The sequence below is a fragment of the Tinamus guttatus genome, unplaced genomic scaffold (genome assembly GCF_059628265.1).
Source record: "Tinamus guttatus ecotype Peru unplaced genomic scaffold, ASM5962826v1 Tinamus_guttatus_pri_ptg000004l, whole genome shotgun sequence".
Classification (NCBI taxonomy): Eukaryota; Metazoa; Chordata; class Aves; order Tinamiformes; family Tinamidae; genus Tinamus; species Tinamus guttatus.
Genome location: NW_028288538.1, coordinates 16,314,931 through 16,328,027, shown reverse-complemented (window position 1 = coordinate 16,328,027; position 13,097 = coordinate 16,314,931). Strand labels below are relative to the sequence as shown.

General features: G+C 41.0%; 1 protein-coding gene across 2 annotated transcripts in view; it reads right to left on the bottom strand.

Moving 5' to 3' along the window:
- The window catches only part of TLN2 (talin 2), a 98,858-nt gene that overhangs the window by 45,250 nt on the left and 40,511 nt on the right, over window positions 1-13,097 (bottom strand). For both annotated transcript variants that reach the window (XM_088519868.1, XM_088519876.1), the window contains exons 29-37: window positions 12,412-12,551; window positions 8,905-8,998; window positions 5,554-5,643; window positions 4,366-4,488; window positions 3,678-3,821; window positions 3,328-3,489; window positions 2,083-2,223; window positions 1,726-1,907; window positions 502-634 (exon numbers count right to left, since the gene is read on the bottom strand). In XM_088519868.1, the coding sequence (XP_088375994.1) occupies window positions 502-634; window positions 1,726-1,907; window positions 2,083-2,223; window positions 3,328-3,489; window positions 3,678-3,821; window positions 4,366-4,488; window positions 5,554-5,643; window positions 8,905-8,998; window positions 12,412-12,551 (1,209 nt within the window). The remainder of the gene's footprint in view (window positions 1-501; window positions 635-1,725; window positions 1,908-2,082; window positions 2,224-3,327; window positions 3,490-3,677; window positions 3,822-4,365; window positions 4,489-5,553; window positions 5,644-8,904; window positions 8,999-12,411; window positions 12,552-13,097) is intronic.

Here is a 13,097-nt window from a genome sequence, read left to right as displayed (position 1 = left end):
ATTTCTGCTTTCTAAATTACAGCAATTCATTGAAGAACACTTTTTTTTTTTCCTAATGAAGCAAAATAATTTTAGAGTAGTGTCATTAGGCCTGCTCTGAGGAGCTACAACATTAAATCTTCTCATAAATTGTTAAGAAAACAATCTCTCCTACTCTGCTTATGGTTTTCTTGTTCATTAGTCTCTCCTGCACCTGAGAATCTTTTCTCCCCTCCGCCATTTTCAGGAAGCTTCACTTTTCACTTTGGAAAAAGCCAAGACAAAACTAGAGTGTAAACATTTCTAGCTCCCAGCTACCTCCTTCCCAGCGTGGCTCTCATCTACAGCCTGCGTTAGCTGCACAGAACTGACCAGAGAAACCCTCCTAGCAGCAGCTTTTGTTTCCCAAAGCAAGGTGCTTTGCCTGGGAAGTGGTCAGAGAGCCTGTTTGTGCCCTAGAGCTGTCGCTGGAGAGGAAAGCGGCAGAATCCGCTCCGCCGGCCGCGGGGCCACGTCCCTTACTTCAACGGAGATGTCGTCCCTGGTGGCCAGGTTCTGGCTGACAGCGGCCAGCGAGGCCTGCTCAATGTCCCGGATGCATCTGTTGATCCCGTCGATGGAGTAATCGCATTCCCGTTGGCCTGGGGCCTTGTCCCTAGAACAGAGGGGCAATTTCAGCGTGCAGGGAAGGTGGCCGGCCCCTTCCACGGCTCCTGAACCGACCCTACGCAAAGCAGGAGCAGGAGGGCAGCGCGGAGCAGCGTCAGTGCTGCGGGACTGCGGGTACCTGGACACACATGGAAGACTCCAAACCCTCTGCAAAAATCAGTGCTAGGCTTGGAGAAAAAGGGAGTGAAGAAAATATCAGCTGTCTCCAAGGATTATGCGATCAAGTTAACCGTCTTGGGAGAAAACAAAGAAGCAAACAATAAAAAGACCCCACACGTCCCAACCTCCTCAGGATGGTCAAGAGATCAGCCACAAAGCAGGTCGGAATAAAAGAGCAATAGAGATGTCAGGAAAAAAAGTATCCCATACTGTGAGACAGAGAAAATATCCCACACTGTGTGACAGAGTTTCTCAGAAGACAAATCCTTAGGGATTTTATTTCACCCTCAGTCCCTGGTATCTTCTAAGAGAATTAGTTTTTGGATAATTGGTCCTGACATGCAGTTGCTTTGATAATCATTATCAAAGCTAATGAAACCCTAACAGCTTTTAGTGCATTGTTTTCATAACATTTTGAGTTGATTTATATTAGGAGGTTGAATAAGCAACAAAAAAAATTGAATGAGGAGACACACAGTGTGGTCTTCAGAAATATTCACATTTTGCAACAGTATTCTTTTAACTAAACAGAGAAAAACATAGTAAAGAATAAGGTAGCAAAGTTATTTTATATGGTATATGACCTAAATTTACTCTCCCACATTCTAGATATTGGTAAGTTTAGCTTTAAACTGAAACAAAAAGGAAGGGAGTAGGGAAGGAGAAGAGAACACAATCAAAAACCATCTTACACCACAGAACTGTACAGTCCTCGATTCTGATTAAACACTCAGTGTAACTGGTGAGACCTTGTGTATCACCGAACATAACTAATTCCCATTAGTTGGGAAAGCAAGCAAACCAACAAAGCAGTATGGGCAATATGGTACTATTATTTATTTTCCCTTTATTGAATCAGCTGTTCATCTACTGCAACTTAAACACGGATACAAAAAAACGCTTGCTACAGAGGCATACCTGATGGAGGTGATGAGACTCTTGATGGAATCGGAGACAGTGTGGGAATGACCAGCTAGCACGGACCACGTCGGAGGGTCTTTGGGATTGATAGCCAGAGAACGAGCCGTTTTGATCAGTAAAGAGGAACTCTCCAACATGGTTTTAGCAGAAACTAGAATTGGCTCCTGGGCTCGTGATCCCTGCAACGAGTGAAGCAAGACGAGCAGTTTCAAACTAGGTTTCATAGAAAACACTCCAAATCATGGGACTACCAAATCCTAATAAAGATTTCAGGCTATTTTACACACAGATGCACACACATGCAATTTCAATGCTTTTAAACTTTTTGGATGTGGAAGGACAACACCTGCCTACCTCAGTACTGATCTGTGCAGGTATACTGACAAATTCTGGATTTGAAGCAAATGCTGTCAGATTTTCCACAGCCTCAATCAAGGGGGCAGTAGCAATTCTGCACTTGTTGCGATTATCTTCAGAGAAGTCACCATCTAGAGCCTAGAAAGGAAGTCAGAATTAAGCTCTGAACAGGCTGCTTTAGAAAACTGAAGGAATTCTTTAAATTTTTAAAATGCTGTATGTTTATAACATTTGAGAATGGAAAGTTCCTCCAGATGCTGAAAAGCATTTCCTTACTTAACTGCCTGTTTCTTTACTCAGATGATTATTGACCTCAAACTTAAAACAGCTGCCCTGTTACACAAGACTAAATAAACATTTAAAATAATTGGACTCTGATAACTCTCATAAATCACGTCTCGATACCTCACACTCCAAGGAGCTGAGGCGGCTGGCAAACTGATTCTTTCTTGTAGGTTTAGTTTTTTAGGCTAGACTGTTAACTTTCTAGTCTCATTTTCACACAAGTGAGCTAATCTCTTCCATAATCTCATCGGAAAGACTGCAATATGAGGGACCTTCGTATAGCATCAAAACAGATCTTTCCTGTCCAAATAGCACAGCTATTTTAAAGAATGTTGTGGCAGATCAGCTAATGATATGCAGAGAGATTCAGATTTCTTAGTTTTGCGTGCCTTTGAAAATATCATTATTGCTTGCAAGAGAAAAACCTTGTCCTACCAGAATGCAGGCAGGCATATGGGAAATAAAAGATCACCATTAAAAAGAATATATTAAACAGCAGTAATTTAAAGCCACTTCTGGTCTGTTTTGACTGATAAATATGGTAAAGCTGTCAGAAATAGCTCCATAAACTCTCCGTACTGAGCAATCAAACTGATGTTAAAGTGGCCGTTTCAGCATGTAGAAGCACCACTAAAGAGTCTTCAGTTGCAGGCTCATCAAGCTATATTGGCACAACATTGTCTTACACTCCATGGGCTGGCTGCCTCTCCTGCTATTAGCACGGCCTGATTCTTTCCATTTTGACTACACCCATTCTGAGCGGGGGCAGTTACACCACTGATTGTTTTTGAAGGTCTGAAATGGAAAATATTATAATTTTGTTGGTTTTTAAATTCATTCCACAATGGGTAAAAAGACACTGTTAACCATTCTGATTCTGTCTCAACAGAAAACAACACAAAACAAAAATAACACCCCCAAAACAAAGAATGGAGCACAACTAGAACACCTGTGTACCTTGATGGTTTTAACCAGGTTGGCAGTACTGTTTGCAACTTCCTTGGCAGACTGCACGAAGTGTCTCTTGGCAACAGGATTCGCCGTCTTGGACGAAGCAATCCGACAAGCATTGCACAGCGCAGAGGTATGTTTGGCCACGATTGTGGCAGCTGATAATACCTGTAAACACACATGGTACAAAAGAGGCATGGGACAGTCAGAGGGAGCGTGATAGTTGCTATAGTCTAGCTGTGGAAAATCTCAGTTCAAGGCCATGGAACAGTTTCAAACCTAGTCTCCCTTTGCTTGGTTCACTGACACGAAGCTCCCCTAAGAGCGAAGGCCTCACTGTAGCCCTCTTGAATTACCTGTGATGGGCTGCTTGCTGGATCCACCAAGTTCTGGCAAGCCATCTGGATTGCTTGATTTGCTCTGGCAAATTGAATTGGGTCAACCAGGCCCTGCTGACCAGCCTGACTGTTGGGATCTGAAATGCCAACCAAGTAAGCAGCCTAGAAACGGAGAAAGGAAGAAAAAATATTAAGAATGGTTATATCCACCTCAAATCTTTGCTAAGCCTGCCATGTGTCATTGCACATAGCCAAAGATTTTCAAGAAGTCATACTGAAAAGTACTATTAAAATATTTCTGGTAGTAAATGCCCAGAATCCTCTGAGAACAAGCATGATAGCAGTTAAAGTTGTGAAATCTGATTAGCTGAAACAGAATTGCCCACTGTTTCTTTAGGCAGCTGGTATCCCCAGAAAAGTTATTTTCCGCTAGGATAGCCCAGAAAGAGCTTTGCTGATAACTACCATCAAATATTTAGTTACTGGATTAGACCCAGTTGGGAGTGGGTCAAACTTAAGTCAAACTTGGTCAAACTTAAGCAGAAAACAAATTTTACTTCTCTTCATTACTCTGCTTCATATCTTAAAAAAAACCCAATAGCCTCCTTCCTGCACTTCTCACCACACATAATCCTTAACATGATACAAGCAGGATAAACATATATATCAAATATATATACTTACTTTACAGATTTCAGTAGCTTACCTGAGCTGCTGCCTCTGTAAGACCACAAAGAGCTTTTGATGCAACCCCAACGCATTCGCCAAAGACTAAAAGATCCCCAGTCTTGGCATTCTGGGAAATGCCTGCCATTGATTCTCCAAGAACCTCAGAAAGTAAAAAGCAAAGTAAATTGCACAATAAGCCTTTCTCTAGGTCAAGGGCAAGTGATTTTTGGTCCTGGAGCTACTTCTGGTCCACAAGCCTATTTGCCTTGGCTTCCGGAAATTTTAGCCAAGTGACACGGTTACTAAATCAGGCAGATAGCTCCATGTGGAGTTAAGGATAATATATGCAGATCAAAACTGCATCAAAGTGCCAAGCATAAATACAGTTACAGATTAGCCAGGCACGAGGGTAGAGAAAGTACTCACTAGTACTGCTGTTATGCAAAAATCAGGCATACTGCTTATCTGCAGAGCACTGACAGCTTTCAACACATCCTGGATCTGCTTTGCCCCCAAACTCAATGAAACTCAATAAAAAATAAGCTGCATCTAGTTTGCTGGAACCATCTGAAAATTAGAAAGCACGTTAAATTTTGAAGTATCTTCTCACTGAATGCTCTTTTCTTTCCTCAAAAAAAAATAGTCTGACTGCAGTATGGCACCAAAACAAGATGACAGGCATATTCTCATGCACTAAGCATTCTTTTCGTATTAGAGAAGGAAAGGAAGAATTTGAGACAACTCCAACACACTGAATAATAAAGAAACCAAAAGCAAAGCTTCAAAGTAAGATGTATGGCACTGTTTAAAAATAGCATAACATATTTCACGGAAATCTGCTAGTGTGCTGAAATATCTGGACTGCTCAGACTTTCTCCAAGCTGTTTCACAAAGAATACAATGATATTTCATTGCCAAGGCTCCCATCTACACGTCGGGCATTTCTAACATGGCTGTAGTCAAAACATATCGTGACAGTAGGACACAGTGTGTGATGGGGGAAAGCTCTGCCAGAAAGCATGTTACCAAGACAAAGAGCCCTCCCAAGCAAACAAATTAAGAGAGATCCATTAGAGATCCATCTTGGGCTGAGTTTTCCTAAGGAACAGAGCATGCTGTCTAAACACACCGTGCTGGGCTTCCAACGTGTTTTGCATGCATATGCAAACTCCAAACAATGAGAATGTACTTCAAAGTTGGCACAGGAGGAGGGAAAGGAAATTACCTTGGAGTTTTCCATTACACCCTCAATACAATCAAAATATGAGAGGTCGCTCACAGGTTCATTGGGATTATCCAGCATTCCCTTAACTGTCTGAAAAGAAAAAATGCCTCAATTATTACCAGAGCCTAAAACACAGAACTCATCAAATTACCCATACAGTCACAAACGCCTCGATGACGACAGTGAACTCTTTCCTACAAATGAACACGTATCAGCAAGCAAACTGTCCAGTCACTGAGAGCAGACACAGAAAGCAAGGTGCTATAAATGAAATGCTATAGTTAAATCAACTGGACTCCAGTAACCATTTATTTGTGGGGTATAAACCTGTTGGAAAACATTTTTCACCAATGTCTAAGCTAATGTGGTTTACACTGTTGTCGAGTGACACAGAGTCAACTGGTGAAGATTGGCTGACATGAGAAACTTGATTTTGTGCCAGTTCTGAACAGCCTAATACATATTTGCAGCAAGAATTAAAATGTTATAAACAGAGGCAGAAACGATAAAAAACCACCTGGCCCCTTTTGTTGAGTGCTGCCTAGAGACACGCAGAACTCCCAAGGCAAACTCCAGGACTCCATCTGCCTGCCTCTCCCTGCTGTCAGCACCAGCCACTCACACAGCTCCCTCTGCCAAAAAGGTAAAGGTACAAATTTAATGCCTTTTTCTGAGGTGAAGTGAATCAAATCCCAAAGTAAAATTAGGTCATATAATTGCTGAGAAGAATCCTGGCATTTAGATAAACAAGAATGTGGAAAGCTGCAAAACAGAGCAGACTTCTACGCTTAAAGAAAATGCAAAGAGACTTTTTCCAAGCGCAGAGAAATAAAGCTCACCAAATATCAGGCGAAAAAGATTTTACTTTGGAGTCTTCCAGCAAGTAAGATACTGTAAGAACAAGGAGATATGAGGAAGAGGTCATATCTCGCAAACAGTGTCCAGTTGCTTCCCATCTGCTTCTCAGATCTCAGATTTTGCCACAGCTCTTCACTGCTTCATCCTTACGTAATAGCTTGTAAACAAGGGATGTCCCAGCAACATTTACACTATGCTGGAGATTGAAGCCCTCCAAATGCAAGGAAAGGGCACAGGAAAACACAACCCAGCCCAGTTTTAAACTGCCAGTTAAAATACAGTTGCTGCTCCTCCAGCACCATTGTTAATTCTTTCAGGTGAAGTTCTGGGAAACTGTAGGTCGCTGAACCACACAGGAAGTCCCTGGATTCCCTGGGGACCAGACACGAAGGTCCTCTCAAATCAAAGCACCTTTGCAGAGTCTGCAGACAAGGCCACAGCAGCCCAACAAAGCTCCTAGGCACAGCTCAAAAACTATTTGGGTTGAAGAGTTAGACTCATGTTCAAAAAAGCCCAAATTATCCTGGAATGCACTGAAATGTCCTTGCTACCCTTTCCATGCCAAAGGGCAGAAACAAACTGCCTGAGAGCTCTTTAATGCTACATAAACAGGACAGGGTTACTACAAGATGAGAGAAGAGAAGGAGAAAAGGCTACACCTGCCCCTGTCAGCACATATACTCTTGTCCAGGTGTCACCATGTTCACTTGAGGACCTAGTGCTGCACCAGTACTTATGGAGATACTAACAAGCCCGGTATTTCGGAAAATACTCCAAGAAATACTTGCTGAGTATTTGCAAATAGGCACATTCCAGAACAGCAAACTACTAGAACATATATTCTACGATGCACAAAGGACTGAAATCTAATATAAGTATCACTCCTTTCTACTGACTTGATTTTAAAAGAATATTAACTACACCTTCCTTCTGAATTAAAAGCACATAACTGGATTTAACTTCCTTAACCTCCATTAAAGCATGCCAGTTCCAAATCTCCTGGCCCTGAGACACAGTAGGATATTTGGAATTACTGAACCTCCCCATCAAATTCATTTTGACAGCCCTGTCTCTCCTCTCTTCTATCAGAAAAAAAAGAAGAAAAAAAAAAAAAAGGGCATGCTTCTTGTCGACATGAAATGCATAAAACCATTTGACTTTCTGTTTGATACTTGATTATTTACTGAAGACATTTTGCTAAGCATGAACATCAAGCCTTGGGGATCTGCAACTTGGACGTGTTTTTATTTCCTCTCGTGCACAGGATGCAATCTCTGAGCAGGCAGAAAGGTGCCTCGCGAGGGTGGCAAAACCCGGCCCTGCTCCACCAAAGGGCTCTTTGGTGCCAACGGGGCTGAGCGCAGCTGTGACTTCACTGAGAGCTGCCATTAGGGCTGACCTTGCTGGTGAGCCAGTGCAACCCCAGTAGCTCCATGAGGAGGAAATTGCCAGCACAGGTTCACAGGCTAGACAGAAACCTGGCATTTCTAACAGAACCATCCAAGAAGCTTGGTTTCAACCAGGACTGCCAGCATATAAGGCTAGGTGACAGATTCATTTTGGCATGAAGAAACAAAGATGGAATAAAGGCAGTTAAAAATTCTTAAACATTTTAAAGCAACAGTCAGTATTAAACAAACATGCAGAAAGCTGTGCCACAATTCATGAGCTGGACCTTACCCTTCCTTCTGCAATATCTGCCCCTTCACACTCATTCCTTTGTGACAGGTAGCATTGACTAATTCAAAGACCCAAATAGCTGTTTTTCTAACTGAACACTTACCCAACACTATTAGGGGACAACACTTCATTCATGGTGAAGTAAACATGCAAGTCACTTTTTGATGTTTAGACCTGAGAGTAAATACCAAGCATTGAGTTTAAAGATGCTACTTCCCATTATGCTAAGCAGCAGTCTATTGAGAGGCAAAACCTCAGAAGCACAGGAGAACCTGCTACCCCCTCTATCCAACCAGCCAAGCAGGCTCATCCCTCACCAGAACTGAACTTGTAAATACTATACTGACAGATACTTCACATCAGCGTGGCTGTCACAAAATGAACATAGGGCAAAAAATGAAATGAGAAAGACACAGGAGTGGCAGGATAAAATGTGATAAACACTATCGTGGAGTCAGAGGGCATTGACAAGATGCTATAAGCAGAAAATCATTCAAGACATTGGAGCACTCTCCAGTGCATTGCCAGTCCTCAAATGTCCATCCTCCTCCTTTCCTTTTTAATTAACAGTAAGTGCGAATAACAATATATTTTGAAGAGAATAGATGAGGACAGAGCAGCGCAATATCTTCCAGCCAAAACCACAAGATTTTCAGAGATTTTTTTATGCCTAACTTGTATGCAAAATAAAACTTCTGACATAGATACTAAGCAAGAAGAAAATGACAACAGCTAATCAGACAATGAAAACAGACGGGGAAAAGCCCATCTTTGGTCCATTTTAATTCACTAGAACTTTTGAAACAGAAGTACCTCTAGTTCCCGGAGCGCGTTGTCACATTCCTTCTGCCCGGGTGCTTGCTGGGTGCACAGGGTGATGAGCTGGTTTATACTCTCAGTGACGGCTCTGAGGAGGGTGGAGGAAAAAGAAAGGTATTTTTGAAGTTAAGCAATTTATTTCAGCTTTTATCTCACTAACTGTCTGCTGCAGTAAGCTTTCAAGCTCTGATACTTTACTTTTCTATTAGTGATCCATAATTACTGAAGTGAAGATCTCCTCCTTCATAACCCTTACAGGAAAAGCACAAAAGAAAACCTAACCCTCATTGCGGTGTTTGATAATGATCTACACCTGAAAACCTAACCCCTCAGTGCTAAAAAATAAATAAATAAATAAATAAATAAATAAATAATAAAAAAATACTACTAGAAATTACTACTTAGTATGTAACAAACAAGCTTAATCTCAGAGCAATACTTGTGTAGTCCAGTCATATAACTTACTAGCTAAAATGATATTTATGACATCAAGAATATTCAATTTCTTCTGGTCTGATATCAACCAAATGATTTATTAACTAGCAGCAAAGAACATAATGATTATTTCTTTTAGTGTCTTTTATGCTCAAACTGCCTGAAAGTAGAGGAATATTATATAACCTTTTCATGAGGTGCTGTGTCTTGTCTGACATATTCTGCATACACAGAGGGCTTTTGTATTACTAATAGTTTAGGTAGTAATGGGGAAAGACTCAAAGTATATGGGATGGTTTCTCAATTACAATTTCTCTTCTACACCCCAAAGCAAATATATTTTCCTATTAATATTTAATTTTAAATAGATGGAGCATTGTAAAGTTGCTATATACACAGAATCGAAGACCAATGCAATACCAGATTACTGGTTTAAAAACAACAAAACAAAACAAACAAAAAACCCCAAAATCTTCAAGCACACCCACTTACATCACCTAATCCTTCCAGAAAAAAAAAAAAACGTAAGTTTCATGTATGAGACACCTTGTTCAGACATTCTGGAACCTTTCTCACTTAATGCCAAGCATGGCAGAACAGGTTGCTATTTTGTTCTAAGGCCCATTTTTCTTGCCTCTAAGCAGCAGGCACATCTTTGTGCAAAGTCTGGACCATCTTCTGATGATTTTAACCTCCCTCCATCACTTAAAAGGTGCCACCAGCACCTTTTTGAGTCTTACTGCACTTGACTCACAGTGAATCAAATTTGAAGATGCAATAACCCAGCAAAAGCCCTTAGATCTGGCTATGCTTCTCCACAGCACATGGCTTCAACATACCACCAATGCACAGGATGGATTCTGGCTCTCCCAAACCTCATGGTGATTTCCAGGCATTAGAAAATTTTCATAGCATTTAGAATTATTAAGAGATGAGAGAATCTAGCTCTTCTGCCAACTTCCAGAGAAATTTAATGCAAAATTATCTTGTTCTCTGTTGATTTTTACCAAAGGCAGAAAATGCAAGCTGCCTCAGAGAATATTAATGATGAAAATAGCTGATAATTGGCTTGAGTTGTCAGCTCTGCAGAAAACACAAATTAGTCTCATGAATATTACTATTCAGCAGGTACCTGAATTAACCTGATGTGCACTTTTTTTCCCCCCTCAATATTTGGAAGCAGTAGAATACAGAAGCTGACTCCAAAACACCCTCCCCAAGAGTAAGAGAGACTGCTAGGATTCCAAAAACCACATTTGTTTTCCTCAAATAACAAAACTTGGATCTGTACTGCAGATTTTTAGAGGTCAGCAATAAGGGCTCTAGAAGGAGAAATGGGTAGGACTGCTGAAAAGGGCAAGACCCTCAATTAAAATTGCAGTGCAGAGGGGAAGAAGACAAGACAAGAAGATTAATCACAACCCAATAAAAGATTATAGAAAAATGAGAAGATAAACCTCTGCATAAGAGACGCAGAGGAAGCGGGACAGCTTTTTAAAATTTTCTCAGAAAAGAGTATAAAAATACTTGACCCTGAGCATCTCAGAGCAGAGCCTTGCCAGGCTCTTCAGAACCGCTGCATTTGCGGCACACAGAGGACTTCAGAAGGGAGATGAAGGTTCTCGTTAGTGTCTTACGCACGCACACAGAAGTGAGGCAGTAACTATTTTTCTTTGTTATCTATTGGCCACATAACTCACATGCGGATGTGCACGCACGCCTGAGCACTGTGGCAGAAGGGAAGACCTCAAGGATGTCCCCAGGAGCCTCATTCCTACTAAACGTGTCTCTGGACTGACAGCAGCCTGGCAGACACTCGCAGCAACCAGCTGTGCTGGAGACACAACCTTCCTTCAGGCTCCGGAGCAACGGGGGGCTCCGCATGGAGCGCAGGAATCCGCAGCAGCCTGGGCTGGCCCCACGACACAGCTAAGGCAATGCCTTCATTTCAAGCAATGCACCTTTGAACACTTAGATTTTTTGCTAGAAACCTGCTTACTTGGGGAGAGAAAACAGGGATGTCTGAATACGTTTTTTTCTTATTAGACAAATTGAGTAGCATATTTTATCAAATGACCATTTATTAGAAGAATGTATTTATTAAACAAATATTTCTTCCTAAAAGAGGGATGATTACAGACTAAATGGCCATCAGCTGCATAACCTTTAAGGAAGTAGGTCTTCTCTTACACTCCAGGCCAATCTTTGTTGAGGAATAACATTTTCAATGACAGTTTTACAGGTGACATACAAATCTCATCTCAAATGTACATCTATTTAAATGTTGAGATTTCTAGGTGTGAATGCCTAGCTGTCCTTTAATGTCCTCTTCTGGTTTGATATTTTAACATTTAAAGGCTTTGATAAATGAGTAAATAGTTCCTTTTGTTAAAAAAGGAATCATGAAAAGGATTTGAGAAAGTGAAGTAAAGAACTATTCAGTTACACATACACAAATATATTAATGAGGTCATATTTTTTCAAATAAACCCAAGGTATCCTGGCTGAGAAACAGGGCTCTTGGAATGAGATTCAGGGCATGCTTGACAAAATCCTTAGAGAGTATCTTTCTCCAAATAAACATAGCACCTAAACCTTTCAAAGCAGGATCAAGCAGGACGCACACACTGTTGGCAAAAAGTAATCACAACATGATTTTTAAGCACAACATATATAAGAAAATTATTCAATTTTTTTCTATGTTTGGAAGTGAAAGGCTAGTATTGCACTAGTATTTTATACTGCATTATCAGAACACATAAAGGGGAAAAAAATAGACAAAGCACTAGGGTGAAGAAGAAACAGAAGCCGTCCCTTTCAAAAAAACATAGCAAATCTTCATCTGATGTTTATTTATACAGAGTATAATAAGTTAAGCCAGATAGGAAGCTATTGCAAAAATAAGGAACTTTCCTGGTATCCAATTTAATTTAAAAGTAGTAGTGGTTCCAAACACACATTTACCTGTCAGTATCAAAAGAAAACATAAATACATTATAAATATTGCAGAGGTAATTTGTAAAGCAAACACCTTAAGAAAACCTAAAGCAAGCAACACATCTTTACCTTGCAGCTGCTGCTAAGAGATTCTTGGCATTAGGAGCTCCAGGGTCAACAGAGAGAGACTTGGCAGCCAGTAACAGCTTGCTGGAAGCCATAGAGATGTTCTTGAGGTTACCTATCACTTGTATCTGGTCCTCTTTGGTCTGGAAAGCCACAGCAACATAACAATAACTGCAGAGTTTGCAATAAAGGGAGAGTGCTAAAATTTCCTGAGTTGCTTTGGAAACCCAGTTTGTTCATCCACCTGAAGCTGTCAGTTCTGCACATCACAGAAGGGTCCTGGCCAAACTGCTGCCCATCCAGACAGGTGCCTCTAGCTCCATTCACACAGCAGAAACAGAAACCCACATAACAAAGAGCTTGATTTCTAACAATAATAGCATTCACAAAGGAGCAAGGGGAAAATTTAACTACTTGCTGAACAATGCTCTTGTTGTCCAGACTCTCATGTGTCTCTGCCTGGCACAACTGGCCCACGTTATTCAGCGTGTAGTGTCTGTATTCCAGCATCTCTGGTAACCCACAAGCACTCCTGTATCTAACAGATTACTTGCAGTGAAAGATCCCTCATGAGATTCCTTTATTCCATGAAAAAGGAGTTTCTATAACCTGGCTCTGAGAAGCATTGATTTGGACATTCTATTACTCATCCGTTTTAAGTCATTCCTTGAAATGGAGACCCTCATCCA